This window comes from Geotrypetes seraphini, chromosome 11 (assembly GCF_902459505.1).
Source record: "Geotrypetes seraphini chromosome 11, aGeoSer1.1, whole genome shotgun sequence".
NCBI lineage: Eukaryota > Metazoa > Chordata > Amphibia > Gymnophiona > Dermophiidae > Geotrypetes > Geotrypetes seraphini.
The window spans coordinates 136,324,913-136,343,946 of record NC_047094.1 but is presented as its reverse complement, the minus strand read 5'-3'; the positions used below and the strand labels follow the sequence as shown (position 1 = coordinate 136,343,946).

The window sequence follows — 19,034 nt, the reverse complement described above, 5'->3', positions numbered from 1 at the left end:
GGGATCCCACATGGGTATCCCATTTGTTCTTGAAGTCTGGGATGCTGCGTGCCTCGACCACCTGCACTGGAAGCTTGTTCCAATGCTCGATCACTCTCTCCGTGAAGAAGTACTTCCTGGCGTCTCCACGAAACTTCCCTCCCCTGAGTTTGAGCGGATGTCCTCTTGTGGTCGAGGGTCCCCTGAGAAGAAAGATATCATCTTCCACCTCGACCCGTCCCGTGATGTACTTAAATGTCTCAATCATGTCTCCCCTCTCCCTACGCTCTTCAAGAGTGTAGAGCTGCAATTTGCTCAGTCTTTCCTCGTACGGGAGACCCTTTAGCCCCGAGACCATCCTGGTGGCCATCCGCTGAACCGACTCAATTCTGAGCACATCCTTACGGTAATGTGGCCTCCAGAATTGCACACAGTACTCCAGATGAGGTCTCACCATGGCTCTGTACAATGGCATCATGACTTCAGGTTTCCTGTTGACGAAGCTTCTCTTGATACAACCTATCATCTGCCGTGCTTTAGATGAAGCCTTCTCCACTTGAGTGGCTGCCTTCATGTCAGCACTGATGATTACTCCTAAGTCTCGTTTTGCCGTAGTCCTGGTTAAAGTTTCTCCATTCAGGGTGTAAGTTCTGCAAGGATTTCCGTTACCGAGATGCATGACCTTACATTTCTTGGCGTTAAAGCCCAGCTGCCATATCAAGGACCAACTTTCTAAAGTACGCAGGTCTTGCTCCATAGCATCCTGTAGATTATAGCCGTTTACTATATTGCATAGTTTGGCGTCATCAGCGAATAAGGTTACTTTGCCTAGAAGCCCTTGAGTCAGATCCCCAATGAATATGTTGAAGAGGAGTGGGCTCAGGACCGAACCCTGTGGCACTCCGCTAGTCACCTCCGACATTTTAGAGAGGGTACCGTTAACTACCACCCTCTGAAGTCTGCCATTAAGCCAATCTTTAACCCATGCAGTTAGAGTCTCTCCTAATCCCATCGATTTCATCTTGTTCAGCAGCCTGCGGTGTGGGACTCTGTCGAACGCTTTGCTGAAGTCCAGGTACACGACGTCCAAGGACTCTCCTGAGTCCAGTCTTCTTGTTACCCAGTCAAAGAAGTTGATTAGATTTGACTGGCATGACCTACCCTTGGTGAATCCATGTTGGCTGGGATCCCGGAGATTTCCCTCGTTCAGGATCGTATCTAATTTATACTTAATTAGTGTTTCCATGAGTTTACACACTATTGAGGTGAGGCTTACCGGTCTATAGTTCGCAGCCTCAGCCTTGCAACCCTTTTTATGTAGAGGAACGACGTTGGCTGTTTTCCAGTCTAACGGAACTTTCCCCGTACTTAGTGAGAGATTGAAGAGCACTGCCAACGGTTCTGCCAGAACGTCTCTCAATTCTCTGAGCACTCTTGGGTGTAAATTGTCCGGTCCCATGGCCTTGTTTACCTTTAGCCTTGCCAGTTCGTTGTAAACGTCCCCAGGTGTGAACTCAAAATTCTGAAACGGGTCATCCACGTCTTGTTTTATCATCAACTGTGGTCCGTGTCCCGTTTTATTGTCCATAGTAACTTTCATTAACGCCGGATAGAGCAATCCATACTTAGCCCCCATAGCTCTTAATTGGGGTCTGAATTCCAAGAAAGCCTTCCTTCTGATAGCAGTACCCCTGGCAAAATCTGGAACTATATGGATCCTGGCATCTTGGCACTTTAAATTCCTGTTCTGTTTGGCCAGTTGAATAATTTCCAAAACCTGCTGATACCTGAGGAGCTTAAAGATTAAGGGACGAGGACCTTTTTGTTTCTCATCCCTCTTAGCAGGTATTCTATGTGCTCTCTCTATTTCGATCGGAAACTTTGACTTAAGAGGCAGAATTTTGGTCAGCAAATTTTCTAAAAAGGAAATAGGGCTCCCTTTCTCCACCCCTTCCGGAAGACCTAAGACCCGCAAATTACACCGTCTTTCACGGTTAGAAAGGTCCTCCAGCTCTCGGGTAAGAAAGTCAATTTGCTTTTGTTCCACCGTTTTCCTTGCTGCCACTGCTTCCAGCCCAGATCTATATTCGCCGATTTAACTTCTATTTGCTCCAGCCTTTTATTAATTTCAGACATTTCTTCTGTAATAGCATTAACCTTTTTTGCCATGTCCATCACAATTTCTTTAATAGCTTTTAGTTCTTTTCCAATATCCACTTCACCAGTTTTAGCCGTTGCTTTTAACGGCATTTCAGGCTCCGGCTTTGCCCTCTTCACACTACTTGTTGACGCGAATGCTGAATCACACTTATTTTGTTTCCCAGACACCACCATAGCCCTCCCTTCACCGACCGCAATCACTTTGAGCCGAAAAAAAAAAAAAATTTTAATTTGACTTTTGATCACTTTCACGTCTTACTTGAGGAGCGCACTCTCTATCCAACCGTCCTCATGTGCGCTCAAGCCACGCCCCCATTCCCTATATTTTCTGACCGGAAGAGGCAGTAAGAAAATACTGCGAATGACTGAGTCTGCGATTCGCGAACTGCAAATTTGTGGGGGAACACTGTACATACACTGCCTCACACAGCTCTTCTGTTCCATAAAACCAAGCTGTTTAACTGAAGCAGGTGGATAAAAGTTCTCACAAATCGATGACACCATCCAAAAAAGCCTGTGTTGGAAAAGCTTCCCTTACCTCAGCAGAGTGAACCAAGACAGTCTGGCAGGCTGAACCCACCTCCCAAGGAAGCTATTTTCCTGCTCTCGGCCCTCCAAACTAGAAAGGACCAAGTGGTGATACCTTGTTGTCTCTTTACAAGACTCTAGCCCAATCCTAAAGAATCATTCTCAAATGCCCAACAATAGGAGAGAGAAGACCTCCTGCTCTTGGACCCGCTTCCAAACTGATGCTAAGGACAAGCAACGCTCCTTCATTTTAATTTATTGCTAGCAGTCATTCAGCTCTTTCAATGATGCCTTCAGTGCCAGCAGTCATTGCAGTGGACTTCTATAAGGAAAAGATGCCTTTCAATTTGCATATGTTGATGAGCCTTTGTGATGTCTTTGATTAGATGCTACATCAACATTTCAGCTCAAGATAATGATCACATAAAGGAAAACAATCATCATAAAATAAATAGATGAAAATGTATTCAATGCAAAGGACCAACTGATGTCACAGCAGAGACTGTATGTACCCCCTCCCCCCTTCCTGCCCCAGAAGAGAGGAAAATGAGCTTAAAAGATGATCAAAGTATGATTAAAAGGAAAAAGAAAATCAGATTGAGGAAGCAAGATGTGCAAAACCCAAAGAGATAAGATGTGGGGAAATTCTATGCATACTAGCAGCCTCTCAAAGACTGATAAGGCCTGTGCAGATGTTTCTTCGGTAGTAGTATGGGTCCTATAATACATACAGCAGCCCAGCTCAATGGCACTTACCTTATCGATGAAGTAGAGTGCCACAGCCCTTTGTCTCACTTTCATTTCTTTAGACTTCCAGTCTTCTCTGTAGTTGTTCCTAATTTTGTCTACACATTTCTTTAACCTTCGGGCTGTCTCATACTTCTGCCAGTCTTTTTCACCCTGCAAAGTGTAAGTTTTAATATTAAAACACATATTTAAGTGAGGGGTTTACTCTCTTCCTTCAATTGTTTCCCATTTTACATTGACTATATAGAACAACAATTACAGAACCAATTTCAGTTCATACAAATCACTTCTGCACGTTAACCATGATCTGGCAGAAACTATGAGCTAAATTTTAGGAGTGGCTGACCAAAAGATTTTAAATACGTTCTCTCTATGCTCTGCCATATGTTATTTATACAAGTTCATTTTCAACCGTTGCTATTCAGTTGTGGTGCCTTGACTTTCAGTGAAGTTGTGAGAATAGCGAGGTTCCCTCAGGAGGCGCACATGCTCCTGGTTTGCGCGCCGCCCTGAGAGGCTTCAGATTAAATAGAAAGCAAGGCTAGTGAAATCATCTGAGTGCTTGCTTGGGAGAGGTCACAGTCAGCAAGTTTGCTCAATAAGGTATGCCCAACCCCCATGCTTAAATGCTGGTAGTCAAGACTCCCTCATGCCAATCATATAGGCAACCAGAGTCCTTGTTATAACCACATATCACCCTATATATATATATAACCGCATCAAACTTCAGTGTATTGCGGTATACAAATACAAATTTATGTTACGATATATGCTGTTATTTTGGTATGCATGTCCATTTCACAAAATTATACTCATTACCGCAGGGTGATCCTTAGAAAGCACTTGTGATAATGGTCATATCTGGATCATACCCATCTCTTTTAAAAAGGGATGAGAACAATTCCTGTTTGTTTTAACTAAGGAATACTTAAAGATGAAATTACTACTCTGGGATTTCAAACTTTAAAGTTTGACATATGTATCGTATTAGTGTTGCAAGTTCATGTTATTTTCAGTTACAATTAATTTATCAGCTGAAAACTTTCTTCTTGACTCAATCCAATCTGGTCAAAATTGTTCATGCACTTGTAACTAGCAGACTAGATTACTGTAATTCACTGTTTTATGGTTTGATGAAAACAAGTTGCAATTCGTTCAGAACACAGCTGCATGTCTGATACTCAATGACAAGAAATTCAATCATATTGCTCCTGTTTCAGCTAGAATTTCCTTTAGGGAGATACATTACAGTAAACTGGCAAAGATAAAACAATACAAAACTGCTCACATATTTTACATAATAAGCAAAATTCTTAATCAGTTACCTGAGTGGTCTAGGTATGTTTTTATGGAAACCGTTTAGATGTAGATGGTATAAACATTTTAAAACTAATTAATTAAAACTGAGAATCCAACAGTAGTCCCAGATACCATGCCTAACGTACAATTGGAATTAAATTTCTTTTAACCAAAAGTGTGTTTAGGCCAATAAAAGCAGAATGTCTAGAGTAGAAAATAAGGCTATTTGTATTTTTTTGTAATCCATTCGAGCAGAGCTTCTCATTCCTCTCCTAGTAACTGTTCATATTGTATCATTCTATAACTTAGTATAACATCCTGTATCTGATTGTAAACATCCTGTAACTCTACTCTTGTTAATATCTTGAACCTTACTGTAATCACCCCAGTACCCACTCACCTTGTACTTTCCTGTATCTTACTGTAAACATCCTGTAACTGTTCTCTTGTTAATATCTTGTACCCTTTGTAAACACCCCAGTACCCTGTACTTCATTGTAAACATACTGTAACTGTTTATCGTGTTAATATTTCGTACCTTATTGTATCACCCAGTACCTGCTCACTTTGTATTATCCTGTATCCTTCTGTTAACACTGTACTCTCTCTAGACACGACTTCACTGTAAACCGCTTCAAACTTAGGGTATAGCGGTATATAAGAAATAAAATTATTATTATTATTAGAGGCACCTAGCTAGTTTAGTTTTCATGATTACTATAATGAATACGCATGAGACAGATTTGAATAAAATAGGTTGCTAATTTATGCCATGCATATTCACTGTGGTATCCTAAAAATCTGGCTGGCCAAATGACTGCTATGAATATGTATCCAGTAAGGGTAGAACAAGAAATGTTAGAAGGGATAGAGGTTATTAAGGATCTGAATTATCTACCATGGGTGGGGGAGGGGGGAAGAACTAATGAATAAGTAATACTTTTAATAGATGTTCCATGGGAATATGGAAAAATGTGGGAAAAAAATTTCTGGAAAAAGAAAAAAGTATTTATTTTGCTCCCATATTATATGTGCAAGATTTTATACCAGGTAGGGAGGGGGGAATTTTTAAGAAGTGGGATGTAAAGGTTTGAGGTGTTTTGGTCAATTTATTGAGGAAGGGGAGATTAAAGCATTTGTAGACCATCAGGATCAATACCAACCGGAAGCGAGAGACCTCTTCCCCTATTTACAGGTGAAAAAGCACAGTTACTTACTGTAACAGGTATTATCCAGGGACAGCAGGCAGATATTCTTGACTGATGGGTGACGGCACCGACGTAGCCCCGGTACGGACAATTTTAGAGTGATTGCACTCTAAGAACTTGGAAAGTTCTAGTAGGCCGCACCGCGCACGTGCCTTCCCGCCCGACGGAGGCGCGCGGTCCCCAGTTTCTTAGTTTCCGCGGAGCTAAGAAGAAGCACTTTTCAACTGCTGTTGAAAAGATTTTTCCTGATGAAAAATTATATTATGACATGTAAGGGGATGGGAAAAGAAGTTTTAAAGAAATCTGAATTTGAAAAAGGGTTAGGGGTGTATCTCTTGGTTATATAAAATTATACATGATGATAAGAATATGAAAACATCTTAGATGAAAGCGTGGGAAAAAGATTTGGGGAAGAAATGGTCAACTGATGAGGGGGGGGGCGATTGTATCACATCTTTTGCACAGAGCTAGAGCAGCCACTTTGGTGGAAGATGCTATTAAACTTTTAGTCCGATGGTATATTACTCCGGTTCTAATTAGCAAATGTACTAAGGAGAAAAATGATGTTTGTTGGAAGGGATGTGGAGAAAGAGGTACATTCTATCATATGTGGTAGGAATGTCAAAAGGTCCAGAAATATTGGGAGCAAGTTAATCCAGATCCCTTTTGATATGAGTGCTGAAAGGGCACTGTTTGGAATTGGAGTAGAGGGTCTATCATCCTCTCAATTTAAACTTATGGACTTGGCATTTCTAGCTGCTCAGCAATGGCATACTCCAAATACACTCACAAGAAGAGATATAAGAGATCGTTTAGGAATAGTGTGTGGAAAAAATAGATTGTCGGCCCTTTTAACAAATCAATGGGGGAAGTTTAAAGATATATGGGAGAAATATATTGAAAGATTTACATTGTATATTATCCTATCCTTATGAAAAGAGAATCCAGGCCTCCAAAGGGGGGAGGCTAGGGAGTGGGATTGTTTTAATTGTCTGTATAAAAACACACCTGTTCCTAAAACATCCTGACAACTGATCCACTTATCTCTTTCCTCTCAATAGCGACCTACTGTCCTTTTGATCACTTTTCTCCTCAACAATGAATTTCCTGTCTAATTACTTCTCTTTCTTCTTCCCCTCTTGAAGTCAATCAATTTGTACCTTTGCTTAATCTTTTGTAAACCGCATAGAACTTCACGGTATTGCGGTATATAAGCTGTTATTATTATTATTATAACAAGACGTGTTATCTTACTATTTATCAAGATTATGAATCATGTTAAAATGTAATTTATGTCTTGTATTGAGATCATTGTAATTTATATTCTTTTTGTTAAAATTATTAAAATAAAGAATTAAAAAATAAAAAAGAATATGGTACATAGTGCTGCTGACCAATAAGGTTTCAGTGTTATCAATATTACCTTGATTCTAGAACTGGGATTTAACATGATGTATTTGATGGAGCCTTGTATGTTCTCAGTCCAGGACACCAGCCAGGTCACTTTGTTATCATGTCTAATTTCTTTCCACTTGTGTCCAGAAGGTGGAGGCGGCACCTTTGAATCCCTGAATACAGGAAATGAACAGAAGAGAGATGAAGTCAATTCAAAAAGTTAGGCATTCAGAAGAATAACAAAAGATGTTAAGGAATGTATTTTCTTTAACATCATGATAAACTTCCTTGTTGAAACACACAATTTTGTCTCAGAAAAGACAGAATAGAAAATTAAGGTAGATCAATTGCAACATAGATTTGGTCTTAATAAAACACAAAGTTTTAAATGGTTGCAATTGAAGCAGGCCATTCAGGTTGGGTTCCCTGAATGGAAAACATTAAATAATCAATATAGTTTAAAGTTCTTATGTTTTCAAACAGACTTCCTAGGACATCAAGCCGCATTGTGGTATAAATTAATATCTGGATATTTGAATAAAAAACCAAAAAATGGTCTAAGAGATATTTGGAGCATTGAGATTGGACATCAGATTAATGCATCTCAATGGCCACTAATTTGGTCTTGGAGAATGGGATGTACAGTGTCAGCATCTATGAGACAAACTTGGTTCTTTTTATTACATAGAGCTTTTTGGACCCCTACACGTTTGCAAAAATTAGACAGTTCTAAGTCCAATAAATGCTGGCACTGTAATCTAGAACCAGGGACATTAGATCACTTACTATATCATTGTCCCTACATTAAATCTTTTTGGAATTCAATTTGGCCACAAATTAATAAATTGATGGAAAATCATATAGCAATATCATATGATACAATATTATTTGGAATGATGATGAGAAAAAAAAGTCAAATTTCACCAGAAAATAATAAACTTTTATTAATAATGACAGGGGTTGCCATTCAACATATAACCAATAATTGGAAAAATTATAATAACCTGAATTATACATTTTGGTGGAATACAATATGTCACATATTTAAAATGGAAAGAACAATAGCAATACAAAGAGGGACATATACCAAATTCATAAAAATATGGGGGCCATTAACAAAATACTGTAATGAATAAATAATATGGTTTTTCTTCTTTTCTTCATTTCAAGATTTTTTTTTTTTTTTATGACACACATAGAGGGGGGGTAAGGAAAATAATTTCTAAATAATATGTTATAATATATTATACAATATGTAATGTATGAATGAAAAGTAATAGAAGGGTGGGGGGAGGGAGAGGGGATAAAATTTATTTAGAACATAATGTATTAGATATAAAAATGTTATTGAATATTCATTAATTGTATTATAACATGTTGCATATTTTTTGTAAAATTTGAAAATTTAAAATATTATATTAAAGTAATAAAAGGGAGGGAGGAGGGTGAGGGGGAAAATCAAATTTAGATATATAATGTATTAGATATAAAAGTGATAATATATATTTATCAATTGTATTTAATATTTTGTACACTTTATGTAAGATTTGAAAATAAAAAATAATGGAAAAAAAAAAAAAAGAAAATGAATAAAGATTTATAAAAAAAAAAAAAAAAAAAAAAAAGGTAGATCAATTAAGAAATATCTGCTACATTTATAAAACTATAATTATTGAAAAAGACATGGGGGAAGCCACTGCTTGCCCTGGATCAGTAACATGGAAGATTGCTACACCTTGGATTTTGGCCTGGATTGGCCACCGTGAGAACGGGCTAAGAGGCTTGATGGACCTTTGGTCTGACCCAGTAAGGCTGTTCTTATGTCAAAGTTAGAGAACTGTTATACACAGCTAACACTTGATTTTAAGATTTCACTATTAGTTATATTTACTATTATTTATAGACTGCTCTTCGCTTTAACATCAGTGTGGTCCATTTTCATAACAGATAAAATGAAAATACAAGTTATTATAAAGGGTGCATTTTGCTCATTGTGTTCCAAGGAACATTGATGAGTTGAAAAGAGTTGTGTAGGCTTCAAAAACCAGAGTGTAGACAAGGTCCTGAAAAGACACACCAAGCTTATATTGAGAACTTTTGGCGGGATAATTAAAAAAAAAAAACAAACAAAAAAAAAAACAACCTATTTATTTTATTATTTATATATCGCTTATAGCCTAAGAGGTTTACATTCAGGTACGCAAGCATTTTTCCCGGCAGGGGATTCAAGCTTTGCTGCTTAGATCAGTTGAATTATTTGTCCGAATAGGACACTGAACACAAATGTTGGTGGCAGGGTTGGAGTTGCTCGAAAGATTGGACACCAACATGGTATCTCCTAAGCCTTCTTCCCTTTATAAAAGTAGCAGATCACCCAAAAATGTAGGCTTCTGAGGATCAGAAAAATGTGGTGGAGGTAGTGGAGGCAGTTGGGAGCCACTCTCTCATGACCAGCAGCAACAGTGATCTGAGCTGGGATCAAGCCAGCACTGCTGCTGGCCTATGAGGGTGGCAAGGGAAACTCAATTTTTAACATTCTTATTTAGAGCCTAGCAGCAGTCATGATTGCAGTGGAACATAATGGAACAAACTTCCATATATGATAAGCCCTTTGATGGTGGCATGTTGCACATACGACACGCTTCAGGAGCTTACTTGCTACAGTTTATGATGATATCTTCCGGTCTGATCCGTCGTTTTAGCCTGCCCATCTTGGGATGGTTTCCACGCCCTCGGAAGAGACCTGGTGGCTCAATCCTAAAGTTGGCAATTCTTTCCTTGTGATTGTCCATTACACAGTACCCATATTCCTGAAGTAGCTTCTCATTCTCCTCTTTGATTTTCTAAAGACAGGAGTTAATATGTACATTTTACAATAAGCCTCAAGAAAACAATCTGAAACATTGTTTATTTATTTTAAAAATTTCTATAGCATCTTAAACTTAAGACGGTTTACATAATATTACATACATAAATTTAAAACAAATTAAAAGACAGATAAACATCCGTGATTAGATCCTCAAAAATTCTACAATCAGAAGGCATTTACAAACAGTTACGTTTTAAGTAGTTTCTAAAGGTACCACTATCAGCCCTACAAGTGAGTTCCACAATTGTACTCCTGCACAACAAAAAGTTATTGTGCTGGTCTCTACATATTTTGGATTGGCATTTGCCTTTAACAGAGCAGAATTTTCAGAGTGCAATGATCTTTTTAGTTGATAATTAGTCATCTTGCTCTTGAAAAATTCTGGGATTGCACCATATGGGAACTGATGGCAAATTATCACTGCCATTAAAATATTATCATACTGCTAAGTCATTTCTTGAACATGTAAAATCTGTAAGTTCCATTTGTATGGCTCATCTGATTTACAGCTCTCAGTAACATGTAAACAGCTTTGTGGAGGTCATGCTGGGCTGGGCTGCTCCTCAGAAAAAGGTTAAGGGGGGAAAGGTCAGGGATTTGATATGGAGAAATTAGGTCTTATCTGATAATTTTCTTCCCTTTAGCATTGCGAGACCAGTCCAGATGAGTGAGAAGTCATGGCTATCAACCATCAGATAGAAATAGAGAAAATGTAATTCTCTATTATTCACCCCTTAAGGGTACCATGCAGCCTGGAATGTTCAATTTTGACTACTGAGAAGTGGTGCTCATTACCATAATGTCAGTCAACTTTGAAAACTTGAGATATAAGAAGCAAAGCACTGCTAACACATGTACAACTGGTAGAGAACCTGCAATCTTTCATCAATAAAGGAGGTCTGCACTCCATTGACCTACAGATCTTTCGGTGACTCAGGAGGTGTGGGTGACTGAGCAGAGAAGCCACTTGAAGATAAGACAAATGAAATCTGTCAAGAGAAGGCCAAAAGAAAGGAAGGAGAAATTAGGTCCTTACCTACTAATTTTCTTTCTTTTAGTCCATCCAGACCAGCACAGAAACCGATGGGTTTACGCTCCTCTGCCAGCAGATGGAGACCGAGACACTGACTTTTTGCATCAATATATAAGTGAGCTGTGCAGTCCCTCTTATAATCGGTCTTTACAAATAGCCAAGCAGAAATCAACTAGGCTGATTCAGAACATACAACTCCACACTCACATGGAGAAAAAAAGAAGCCTAGCCCAAGTGGACTAGGAAAACACTGTTGAATACTGATTAGAACAAGAACCTTTCCCAAACGTCCCACAGTTCGCCCGCTAAACCAGCCGAACCAAATGCCGCTGCTTTTCTAATTCCCCCAACAACCAACACTTGCAGAAAAAAACATACACTTTGCAAAAAGCACAGAACATCATGACAGGGTAGGGTTCTATGCCAGTCTGGAAGGACTAAAAGAAAGAAAATAAGCAGGTAAGGACGTAATTTTTCCTTGTTTATCATCCCTCCAGACCAGCACAGAAATGGATGGGACATACCAAAACAGTAACCAACATGGGTGGGATCCCCGAAGGGCCACCACTAGAACATGCTCACCAAACACTGTGTCCAGACGAACATGAACATGCACACGGTAGCATCGCACAAAAGAATGGAGAGAAGACCAAACTGCAGTTTTACAGATCTCCACCGGAGGAACAAGAGAAGACTGCCCAAGAAGCTGCCTGACTCCAAGGGGAAAGAGCTTTGAGAAATTCCAAAACAAGCTTCCTTTAAAGAAGGTATGCCGAAGCAATAGCTTCCTTCGCACAATGGTAGCCTCGGAAGCACCCCCCCCCTTACGAGGACCCGCTATAAGTACAAAAAGAAGATCCAACTTATGGAACTCCTGGGTCCGCTGAACATAAGAGCAAAAGGACCCTACGGACATCCAATTTGCGCAACTGTCCCTGCCCCAAAGAGCCCTCCTGACAACCCAAGACCAGGAGGACCACGAACTGGTTGGCAGGAAAAGGCAAAACCTCCTTCGGCTGAAGAAGTGCATACTGAAGAGGGTGCATGTGAGCCCCAGTCCACCTGACCACTTCCAGGAAGGCTACTATCAACCCCAATACCTGCAGAAAATTCTGCGCCCGAGGACAGCAACAAACCATCAGGGAATGAATCTGTGACTGAAATTTAAACACCCTGGCTTCTGGAAGAAAATCTCTCCATAAACTGGTGTCGAACAGAATGCCAAGATACTCCAAGTGCTGAGACGGAGTCAAACTGCTCTTAGGCAGATTGACTACCCTGCCCAGGGACTGCAGAAACTCCACAGTCCGAGTTGTAACCTAGGAGCTCTCCTGGAAATGACTGCATGAATCAACCAGTTGTCCAGATAGTGGTGTACCAAAATGGCCTCCTTGTTCAAGGTCACCGCCACCACCACAAGAATCTTGGTGAAGGTCTGCGGCGCCATGGCCAGACCAAAGGGCAGAACACAAAACTAATATTGCTCTCCCCAGATCGCAAGCGAAGGAATCGTGGATGTGAAGCCCGAATCAGGCCTCTGTCAGGCCGAGAGAAGTCGGAAATTCCCCAGGCCGGACCACCAGAACTATGGATTTTAGGGTTTCCACAAGAAAAGAGGGAATCCAAAGAGCCCTGTTGACATCTTTGAGATCCAAAATGGGCCAAAAAAACCCCTCCTTCTTGGGCACCATGAAGTAAATAAAGTACTTTCCAGTGCGCATCTTCTGAGAAGGCACTGGGATTACCGCTTTGAGGTCCAGCAACCTGAGTAGTGTCTGATGAAAAGCCCGCTTCTTCCAAGTCACCTGACATAGAAACATAGAGTATAACGGCAGAAAAGGGCTGACGGCCCAACAAGTCTGCCCACTCAAGAACCCTCCCTCCTTCAAGAATCGATCTTTTAAGCATTCCTCTGGAGCGACCCCCACCTGTCTGTCCCATGATCCCTTGAAATCGAGCGTGGAACTGGCCTCGACTACCTGACGTGGAAGACCATTCCATCGATCAATTACCCTTTCGGTGAAGAAATACTTCCTGGTGTCCTCATGAAATCTTCCCCCTCCCCTGAGTTTTAGCGGATGCCCTCTTGTCGCCGTGGGACCCGTAAGACAAAAGATTTCTTCCTCCACATCAATGCGGCCCGTGATATATTTGAATGTTTCTATCATGTCCCCCCTTTCTCTGTGCTCTTCGAGAGAATATAAGCGCAGCCTGCTCAAACCTTCTTCATATGGGAGATTTTTTAGTCCTGAGACCATCCTAGTGGCCATTCGCTGAATCGACTCCATTCTGTTCACATCCTTTTGATAATGTAGCCTCCAAAACTGAACACAGTACTCCAGGTGAGGTCTCACCACTGATATGTACAATGGCAGTATAACTTCAGGCTTTCGACTGATAAAGCTCCTTCTGATGCAGCCCAGCATTTGTCTAGCTTTTGCTGTAGCTTTCTCCACTCGATTCGAAGCTTTCATATCTTCCCGGATGATTACTCCCAAGTCCTGTTCTGGTTAGGTGCATGTTCTGCATGGATTTCTGCTACCAAGGTGCATTACCTTACATTTTTTGGCATTAAAATTTAGTTGCCAAGTACTGGGCCATTGTTCTAGTAAAAGTAGGTCCTGCTCCATAGTGCTGGGTATGGTTGCGCTATCAGGTTCTGCTACGCTGCCCACAATGTTGCATAGTTTAGCGTCATTGGCAAATAATGTAATTTTATCTCGAAGTCCCTGAGGCAGGTCCCTTACAAAGATATTGAATAGTATCGGGCCCATGACCGAGCCCTGCGGTACTCCACTGATCACTTCCGACGTTTTTGAGGGAATACCATTTACCATTACCCTTTGAAGTCTACCGCTAAGCCAGTCTTCTACCCATGCAGTCAGTGTTTCTCCTAGGCCCATCGCATTCAGAGAGTAGAAAGAGCGATCTGGTAAAAGTTGAGAAAACTCCAGAGCAGAACCGTCCTGAACCACTTCCACGACCCACTGATCTGTGGTGATCTCGGCCCACCCCTGGTAAAACTCCTGCACCTGGGTTCTGACTGGAACTGGGTGAAGGACCCGCTTGAAAGAAATGGCCTCTGGAAGGAAAAGGTTGAACCTCGATCAGGATGGTACCTCTGAAAGTCACGCAAATACCCCCGGGCAGCACCACCTTGCGAAGCTTGGCTAGGTCGGTCCTCCGCTAACAGAGGCACTTTAGAGTCATTTAAGGCCTGAACCAGCTTATTTAACTCCTCCCAAAAAATAAAGGAGGAACTTACTGAGCTTAGTTTTAGATGTTGCATCCGTCGACCAATCCTGAAGCCACAAGGTAGCTGCTCCAAGAACCATGAACTTGCCCAAGGCATGTAAAAGATCATGCATGGTTTCAGAGAGATATTAAGTGCCAAGCTCAATTTTAGCCACTTCCTGATCCACTAAGGTCCAGTCAGCTGACTTGCGGCCAAGATCTCACCCAGACCACCACAAATTGCCGCTGGACAGCCATATCAAAGCTTTATTTTTAAGCAGAGCCTCCATTTTACAGTCCTGAGGGTCTTTCAGGGTCGAACCACCTTGAACTGGCATAGTATGTCTGCACGCAATAGCCGAGACCATCGCATCAACCACAAGAGACTTAAAGATATCTCTGTTGCCATCAGGGATGGGGTAGTTTTGCCATGAACTGTGCCACGCAAAGAGGCGCATTTGGAACTTCCCACTAAGCGTGCACTACATCCCGAATATCCTGATGCATAGGGAAAGAGCGGGATGCTGACCGGATCCCTCTCAGGATAGGGTCAACAACACGAGGGGGGTTCTTAGCTTCTTCTTCAAAGTGTAAAACCTAAGACACCTGAAGAATGTGCTCCTGCAACTCTTCCTGGAGAAATATGTGCACAACAGACGCATCCTCGCCAACCAGCGCCTCTAAAAAGTCTCCATCCAAAAATCAGGAAGCTGACAAACAGTGCTTGGGCCTTCCTCCCGCAGACCAATTCTTGAGCCACTATAATAATCTGAAGATTTTTGACCACAGTGTTATCTTTAACGAAACCCATCTGTGGTTTTGCTATTAATTATGGTAAGACTCAGGCCATGCAATTATCTAGGATCTTTGTCAACAGTTTGGCTTCAAAATTTAGTAAGGAGATTGGTCTGTATGACTACGTACACTCCAGATTCTTACCAGGCTTCAGAAGCACTATAATTCTGGCCTCTGTAAGCATGGGGGGCATAGAGCCTTTGGTTACCATAGCATTAAAAGCTGCTGCCAAAGGAGTCGAGACATCATCCAAAAACAATTTATATTCTCCTCGATACCCATTTGATCCAGGTGTTTTTCCTAAAAAACTCTGTTGTATCACCCAACGGACTTCCTCAGGTGTTATCAAAGAATTAAGCTGTCTCTGATCATTCTCCCACACATGGGGGACTGTAATACAAGAATAAGTATTGCTATCTACAGACTCAGGTATTGGAGCCATATAGCTGTGGAAAAAAATGTTGACAGAACTTCATTAATTTCTTGGTTTTCATTGACCAATCGCCCTGCTCTATCCTGTAGTATTGCTATCTTCACTCTGCCAACATGGGATCTAACTATGTTGGCCATCATTCTGTTAGTCTTGTTGGCAAATTTATAGAAGCAGTATTTATAATATCCAATGAGAGGAGTCACGTGATGTGTTAGCTGGGCAGGACGTGTCTGCCTGAGCTCCGGACCTCTTTTCCCCCCCTACGCCTCACCCAATTAAACTTTTTGCCTGTCATCAGCGTGGTTTTGTATTGTTTTTGCAGCTTGACAATCCTGAGGATTTGAAACTAGGATCGAAGTACATGATCGCCACGGACTGATTTTAGGAGGGCGGCTTCGGCGGTGACAGCGCGGTGCTGACTCTGTGTTCTCATTAAATTTTGTATAATTTGCCTGTCATCTGTTGTCGGCGAGGTTCTTGGACTGTTTTTGTGGCTTGATGGTTTCAGCGCGGTTTTCGGCTCGTTTTTGTAGTCTGACAGCCCTGAGGATTTGAACCTGAGGATCGGAATTTTGAGGGGGCGGTTTCAGCGGTGACAGTTAGCGCGGTGCAGGCTCTGTGTTTTCATTAAGTAAAAAAAATATTTTTTTTTTTTGCTTTGGATAATTTGCCTGTCATCGGTGCGGTTCCTGGACTGTCTTCTGTGGTCTGGCAGCTCTGAGGGGTGGAACTTGAGAGACCAGGGATTGAGACACAGGATCATCACAGCCTGATTTCAAAATGGTGGCTATAACGGAAATGATCAGTTTGGTATGGACTCTGTTTTAATGTTGATGACAGGTGGGTTGAGTGCTTGGTGTTATAGCAATAGAGGAATTTTACTATTATAAGACTGGCAGGAGTCAAGTAATGTGTTCTCCCTGTGTTTCACTCTTTGAGTTGTTTGCCAGTCATGGATTGTTTTTTACAACCCAGTAGTCCTGCAGTGGGTAACAAAAAGACTCGTGGAGCCAAGGATCGAGACACAAGATCGGTACGGCCTGATTTTAAAATGGTGGCTGCAACGGTCGAGCCGGGCTCTGAGCTTCCGCTTTCGGCCGCTCACATTGAGGCGCTCTCAGCCTCTGTTGTACGGGCGCTGGATGGGCGTTTTGATCAGCTCTCTGGCCAATTGTCTACACTAGAAACTTTGCTATCGGAGACGACGCGGCGAACGAGTGAGCTGGAGACCCGTGTGACGCAAGTTGAGGAAGCGCATACAGCCTCAGAGACAGATATAAAGTCAATGAAGGATCAACTTCAGAGGCAAGCAGACAAAATTGAAGATCTTGAGAATCGCTCGAGACGAGATAATTTAAGATTAATTGGCTTGCCGGAAACGGTGCCTGACTCTCGTTTGCTTGCTACTCTGGAGACTTGGCTTCATGCTGAACTGCCACTTCCTGATAGTATGGGACCTCTGCGCTTGGATCGGGCTCATCGTTTAGGGAAACGAGTTGATAATTTCACCAAGGCATGAGTAATTATTTTCAAGGTACACAATTCGGCGCACAAACAAGAATTGATGAAACTTTACCGCCAGAAACGAAATACTCTCACTTATGATGGCACTCCAGTTCGCTTATTTCAAGATGTATTCACCTGCACTTCAGGAATGAAGGCGTCGCTTCTCACGGGTTTGCTCAGCGCTCTTTGATCGGAAACATCGCTTCCAGTTGTTATATCCTGTGCTGTTGAAGATTTGGACTTCGATGGGGTGGAAAAGTTTTACATCTGCGGAGGAGGCCCAGGTGTATTTGGATGGTTTACCAGGGGAATCTGGACCTTCCTCGGCCACTTGATATTGCTGGAAAAGTTGTGGAGCTTCTTCTTTATTACTGTGCTTTGGATTGTGACTTGTTCAGCTTTATATATTGTTCTTGTTTATAGGCCCTATTTAATTATGGGTTTTTCTATAGTTTTGTTTTTTTGGGTGGGCTACTTTTGTCTGTGAGATCTTCTGAGAATTTTTCACTCATGGGGTGTTTCTTGGTTGATTGTGTGATTGGTTGTTTGTGGATGGTTGCTTGTGGGTGGGTTGATGGTTGGGTCACACTACTTTTGATTGTGAGATCTTCTAGTGGTGAATGTGATTTCTTCCTATTATATTCATTGTTTGCGGGTGGTTGCTTGTGGATGATGGCTGACTGTGGGTCTGTTTGGGGATATCTATTTGTGTGTGTGGGAGTCGGAATTGGTTATGGGGCCTATGTGTGTGTGAGAGAGGAGAGGGTGAGAGAGGGTATATCTTGAAGGTAAAATTGGGCCTTGGTTCTTTGGTCTCTCTGATTGTTTTGAGTGCATGTGTGTGAGTGTGCTTTATGTGCCTTTGGGTGGGGAGGTGGAGGGGGGTCCAGTTTACATCTTTGTGACTTCGTTTCACTCTAAGTCTATTGACTGGTGTGTGTTTATGTTTGGGTTGTGGGGATTTTTTGGGGGGATGGGGTGGGTGGGAGGGGAAGGGAGTTTGGGAAGGGTGATTCGGGTGGGGATGGGGGAGACTGGGGGTTTTGTTTACATCTTTGTGATTTCTTATTACTCAATGTCTATAGACTGGGGTGTGTATTTGTATTTGGGTTGTTTGGGTGGGTGGTTGGATGGTTGGGTGGAAGGGGAGGGGAGTTGAGGAAGGGTGACTTGGGTGGGGGGTCCTCCTTCTGTGGGAATGTAATGTTTTTTCTGTGTTCATTTTATTCATATTTTATTAACCAGGTACTATTGTTGTGGGCTTACTGCTCTGGGGGGAGGCTGGGCCCTGGGGTGGTTTTATTCTTTTCTTGTTGCTTTATCTATGCTGTATCTCTTCTGATTTTCCGACTTGAGTACTTCTTTTTGACTAACCTCTTGGAGTGTGGGGGGCATTACGTCTCCGATTAAGCGATCAAAAATTTTGGCTGCTTTGCAGCGTTATCGTTCGGATATTGCTTGCTTACAGGAAACCCGTCTGACTGTTGATGAACATCTTACATTGGCTCGTTCTTGGGTGGGTGAGGTTTATTTTGCTTCTTCTCCGGGTCGTCATGGTGGGGTTGCAGTGTTGATTCACAAGTCTTCACCTTTTGGGATGAAGGTTTTAGACAAGGCTCCAGATGGAAGATCCTTGCTTTTACGTCTTACTTTGGGTGCTAGATCTTATCTCCTGCTTGTGGCTTATGGCCCTAATTTAGGGGAAACTGTTTTTCTCCAACGATTGCTTCGGCTTTGTTCTCGATTTTCAGGGGACCCGCTTATTCTTTTGGGTGACTTTAACTTGGTTATGAGTCCAGACTTGGATAAGTCTGGTACTTCTGGTAATTCTTTGGGGGCTAAGGGTCG

General features: G+C 41.8%; 1 protein-coding gene across 1 annotated transcript in view; it reads right to left on the bottom strand.

Annotated features, from left to right (window-relative positions):
• TOP1 (DNA topoisomerase I) overlaps window positions 1-19,034 on the bottom strand; it is a 160,346-nt gene that overhangs the window by 30,560 nt on the left and 110,752 nt on the right. The window contains exons 12-14 of the mRNA XM_033963352.1: window positions 9,972-10,159; window positions 7,345-7,489; window positions 3,424-3,567 (exon numbers count right to left, since the gene is read on the bottom strand). Of these exons, the coding sequence (XP_033819243.1) occupies window positions 3,424-3,567; window positions 7,345-7,489; window positions 9,972-10,159 (477 nt within the window). The remainder of the gene's footprint in view (window positions 1-3,423; window positions 3,568-7,344; window positions 7,490-9,971; window positions 10,160-19,034) is intronic.